Genomic DNA, 5,162 nt, shown 5'->3' on the forward strand with positions numbered 1-5,162 from the left:
ACACATATGTATCTACGTGAGGATTTCATGAAACGGTAAATAAATATGAAGGCTGAACATTTTGTTCGCCTTTCTTTTAGGTTATAAGTTTATATTTAAATAGTAACATATAGGTTATAACAGCAGTATCCAGCGGTTGACCCATTTACTCACGTTGCTGAGCATGTGACCGCGCTATGTTGCGTGTTAAAGTTTCGCTGACGCAGCACACGCGCAGAATAAGCGGAAGTTAATTGGGACAACGATTGGTGTAGTTGCAGAAATTGTGATTGAACAGCATAATCTAGTTTTAGTTAAGTGTTCTATAACCAACCATAAAGCTTAAAATTTCCTGTAGGGTATACATAAGCTGTTATACTGCCTGCCTATGTAACGATGCATTTTGATTTCTCATCAATACATAGCTGCATAGATATGTATGTAATTTATGTATTTAGTCTCTCTTAGCAAATAACCACAGTTATGAATATAAATATCCGCACATAGAGGGTCACCTGATGTCTTCATTTTTCTTTGTTCCCTCCAAATTAGATTCGCTTCAGCATAACATGTAAAATAATAAACCGTACATAAAAATAAAATACCGTTCGTACAAAAAATCTATAATCAAGCGTTTTTAAATACAGTCCGCTGGTTTAGTATCAAACATTTTTTGGTCCATCGTACCGGATTAGGCGCGAACGAAGAAATAATTAATTTTACTGTTTCGGTTTTGCACAAAGTTAGCAGAGTGAAAAGTAAAATGCAGAAGTTAAAGGCGAAACGATCCCTGCTAAAAGGAGCAGTCACACGCATCTTAAGTTTCATTAGCAGTGGAGGCGATTCTCCAGTTTCCGACTGGGAGTGCCGCTTGGAGCGTCTTGAGGAGGTATGGAGTGAGTACCGGGACATAGTTCGAGCTATGGTAGAAAAGAGCGATGGCGAGGAGGAACCGATGGAGGAGATTCAGGCTGATGCGGAGGAATTTGAAGAGCGCGTGCTGACCACAAAAGGTAAACTTAGAGCACATATCACTGCGAAATCGCACGCCACCGGTGCATCAAATGAGAGTACTCGTGGAGACTGTTCGGTTGCCGAAATTTTGTCATCGCAAACGGAAGTTTTGGGTAATTTGGCCAAGCAAGTGTCTGGGCCAAACTTAAGTTTCATGCCGAAATTGAAAATCAAATCTTTCTCTGGGGAGTTAACTGAGTGGAAATCTTTTCACGATTCGTATGTCACTTCGATTCATAACAACTCGGTATACTCATCGTGTCAAAAGTTTCAGTTGCTGAAGAGTTACTTGACGGAAGCAGCATATGATTTAATTGGACATATACCTGCGACCAACGATAACTACCCAGAGGCCTGGAGTAAATTATGTGCCCGCTATAATAAACTTGGGGTTATAGCCCATACGCAAATATCAAAGTTTCTTAATCTCACGGCTGTGAGCAACCAATCGGCTTCTTCCTTACGTAAACTATATGATGGAGCTGATGAGGTTGTTCGTGGATTACGCGCACTTGGCGATCAAGCAACGAAAAGGGACATTTGGCTAATTCACATTATACTTGGTAAGCTCGATTCGACAACTGCAAGAGAATGGACGAAGCTCACGAAATCAGACGACGATTTTCCAACATTCGATGAATTCTTGACATTTTTGGACAAAACTTGCATCATGTTGGAAGCTGTGACACCTGCAACCGCATCGCGTACTGAAAGCCGTACAGTAGCAGTTAGGTCACATCAAACCACAATAGAAAAGAATATGAAATGCTCAAAATGTAGTGATTTACATGAGTTGCATCAGTGCACTGAATTTCTCAATATGGATGTTAAATCTCGCAGAGAATTTGTGACCTCTAAACGCATATGTTACAACTGCCTCAGACTAGGGCATATATCAAATAATTGCCGCTCGAAATTTTCATGTCGTAATTGTCGAAAACGACACCACAGCCTCTTACACGAAGAGGAGCAACAAACTGACAAGTTAGAGTCATTCGTGGACTCTGCAGTTAGTGTCAACTTTCACGCGTTGCCTGCAATAAACACTCTTCTGCCGACAGCGGTTTGTCAGGTACGTGACAGTTATGGATGTAAACAGAAGTGTCGATTGTTGTTAGACAGCGGCTCTGAGAAGACTATTATATCAGAGAGTGCCGTCAGTCGCTTAGGGTTACATCGTAAGCATGCCAGAATACCGGTACATGGTTTGGACAACTCAGCTACTGGAATCTCGCGCGGCTGGGTTTCACTCCAAATAACTTCCAGTGACAACAATAATACGTTCACAGTGGATGCCCTAATTATGCCAACAATCGCATCGTTTATGCCAGCGAACGAACTAAATAAAGAGCAATACACTTCATTTTTGTCTTTAGACTTGGCGGATCCATTGTTCTATATGCCTGCGCCAATAGACGTTCTTCTGGGGAACGACAAATTTTTTGATATTTTGAGGGGCGAAAAGATTAGCGTAAAGCAACAAAATTTATGTGCGCTTTCAACATCACTGGGGTGGGTCGTAGGTGGCGATTTAAACAAAAATACTAGCGATAGAAGCGTGGGAGTATTTCTTAGTAACGTAGATATCGACCAGACACTTACACGCTTTTGGGAGACCGAAGAAGTCGAATACAACAACAAATTTACAGACGACGAGTTGAAGGCGGAACAATCATTTTCACGTACTTATACGAGATCAAACGACGGCAAGTTTAACGTTGAACTTCCATTTAAAACTAATATTAACAATTTCGGGAACTCTTTCGAGTGCGCACTCAAACGACTGCAAGCAACAGAACGCAGGTTGGCAAGTAACCCGGATATAAAATTACAATATTTGAACTTTATGGCAGATTACCTAACGCTAGATCATATGGAAAAGGTTCCACATGAAGAAATCAGTAAATCATTTAACGAATGCTACTATTTGCCTCACCATCCCGTTTTTAAAACTGATAGCACAACAACGAAGCTGCGCGTGGTGTTCGATGGATCTGCTCGCAGTGGCAGTCACCCTTCGCTGAACGATACACTTCTCATTGGGCCACCACTTTTAAGAGAGATTTTCGATATTTTGCTGCGGTTCCGTCGGCATCGCTATATAATGTCTGGTGATGTCGAAAAGATGTATCGCATGATATGGGTGCATGATTACCATCGAGATTTCCAACGCATTTTGTGGCGAAGTTCACCAGAGCAGCCAGTAGATCACTACAGGTTAAAAACTGTAACTTACGGCACTGCCTGTGCACCATTTCTTGCAGTGAGAGTATTGGAGGAGCTTGCACAAAAAAATCAAGACATGCATCCTTTGGCTTCACAGGTAATTCTTAATGAATTTTATATGGACGATGTAATGACAGGCGCAGAGACGTCAGATGAACTACTTAAAATCCATAGAGAGCTAGTTGCTCTTCTAGAAAGTGCAGGTATGAATTTGCGTAAGTGGAGTAGCAACTGTAATGAGTTACTTACATCGCTTCCTGAAAGTATGCGGGAGATGTCGCCTATTAACCTAGAACCAACTAAAACCCTAAAATTACTTGGAATGAAATGGAATCCATTTAATGACGTTTTCTCGTTTTGCCTTTCATACTCTTCCTCAACAGTTGTAACAAAACAGTCAATATTGTCAGAAGCCTCACGTATATATGACCCTTTAGGTTTTCTGACACCATGCACAATTTTGATAAAAATATTTTTCCAAGAACTGTGGCTTCTCAAAATAGGTTGGAAAGATGAAGTTCCAACTAACGTTTCTGCACATTGGTTACGGCTCAGAGACACACTCCCAATATTAAACTCGTTAAAAATTCCAAGAAGAGCATTGTTCGCACTAGGGCATAATGAATTGCACGGCTTTTGCGATGCTTCGCAAAATGCTTACGCAGCCGTAATCTATTGTCGCTCTGAGTATCAAGGTAAAATAACAACTCACCTGGTAGCTGCAAAGAGTCGGGTCGCTCCGCTCAAGCAAATATCCTTACCTCGTCTTGAGTTATGCGGTGCTGTTCTCCTCTGTCGACTGATGAATCGTGTCGTAAAAACTTTGCAGTATGATAGAATGGAAGCTCAAATGTGGACGGACTCATCGATTGTTATTCATTGGTTATTGGCAGTGCCGCGGCGCTGGTCCGTTTACATAGCAAACCGGACATCCGAGATATTGACTAGTTATAAGAGCACACAATGGCGGCATATTCGTTCGTCATATAATCCAGCTGATCCCGGGTCTAGGGGTGTGTGGCCTGTGGAATTACACACATTAAACATATGGTGGTATGGTCCCTCTTGGCTTAACAAACCAAAGGAGTTCTGGCCACAGTCGAGCGCGCCATCAGATATTCGTCATAGTGATCTAGAAGAACGTAAGACTCAACCCAAATATCACACTAATCTGTTCTTTCTATCTACAGACAATCATGCAATCCTTGGTCCACTGTCATTGCGCATTTCCAACTGGTCTAGGCTGGTGCGCTCGGTGTCATATTGTCTACGATTTATTGGTTGCTTACGCAAACAAAAATATGAAAGGTTTTTGTCATCAAATGAAATCAAATATGCTACAATTTTTATCATTCGCGCAGTTCAGGAAGAACTGTTCTCAGCTGACATTGCTGCCTTAAAGAAACAAAGCGCCGTTGCAAATAAAAGCAAGCTTTTGTCACTAACGCCATTCTTAGACGGCAATGGGGTGCTTAGGGTAGGAGGAAGAATCAGTAATTCATCAGCGTCATTCGACATCAGGCACCCAATCATTTTAGCTTCGAAACATAAGATGGTCGAAATGATAGTTAAATATACACATATTTCACATTTGCACGTTGGAGTAACACAGCTTATATTTATTTTGAGACAGCAGTACTGGATTTTGGGCTCACGTAACCTAGCGAGGAAACTAGTCCATAAATGCTTAACGTGCTTCAAGCTACGGAAAACCACTCAGACGCAAATAATGAGCGACCTGCCTATAGAGAGGGTGAGATTCCAGCGACCATTTTCAAAGGTTGGCTGCGATTATGCTGGTCCTTTTTTACTAAAGGTTGAGATAGGAAAACTGCCACGTAAGGTAAAATGCTACATTTCTCTCTTTGTGTGCTTTGTAACAAAGGCTATACACTTAGAGTTAGTTGGTGATTTAACTACCGAAGCATTTATTGGTGCGTTGG

General features: G+C 41.5%; 1 protein-coding gene across 1 annotated transcript; it reads left to right on the forward strand.

Annotated features, from left to right (window-relative positions):
• The first annotated feature begins 532 nt into the window (after nt 1–532).
• LOC137234187 (uncharacterized) lies at nt 533–4,767 on the forward strand. Its single transcript, XM_067757799.1, has 2 exons — nt 533–3,316; nt 4,410–4,767. The coding sequence occupies exons 1-2, from the start codon at nt 743–745 to the stop codon at nt 4,617–4,619; spliced, it is 2,784 nt and encodes a 927-aa protein (XP_067613900.1). The 5' UTR covers nt 533–742; the 3' UTR covers nt 4,620–4,767.
• The last annotated feature ends 395 nt before the right edge of the window (nt 4,768–5,162 follow it).

Source organism: Eurosta solidaginis, chromosome X (genome assembly GCF_040869045.1).
Source record: "Eurosta solidaginis isolate ZX-2024a chromosome X, ASM4086904v1, whole genome shotgun sequence".
In the NCBI taxonomy this organism is placed as follows: domain Eukaryota; kingdom Metazoa; phylum Arthropoda; class Insecta; order Diptera; family Tephritidae; genus Eurosta; species Eurosta solidaginis.

Excerpts from the sequence above, each read along its gene's own strand:
- LOC137234187 (XM_067757799.1), top strand. The coding sequence starts at position 743 with ATGCAGAAGTTAAAGGCGAAACGATCCCTGCTAAAAGGAGCAGTCACA. Across the intron at positions 3,317-4,409 it reads TGCATCCTTTGGCTTCACAG|ACAATCATGCAATCCTTGGT; the intron begins GTAATTCTTAAT and ends TTCTATCTACAG.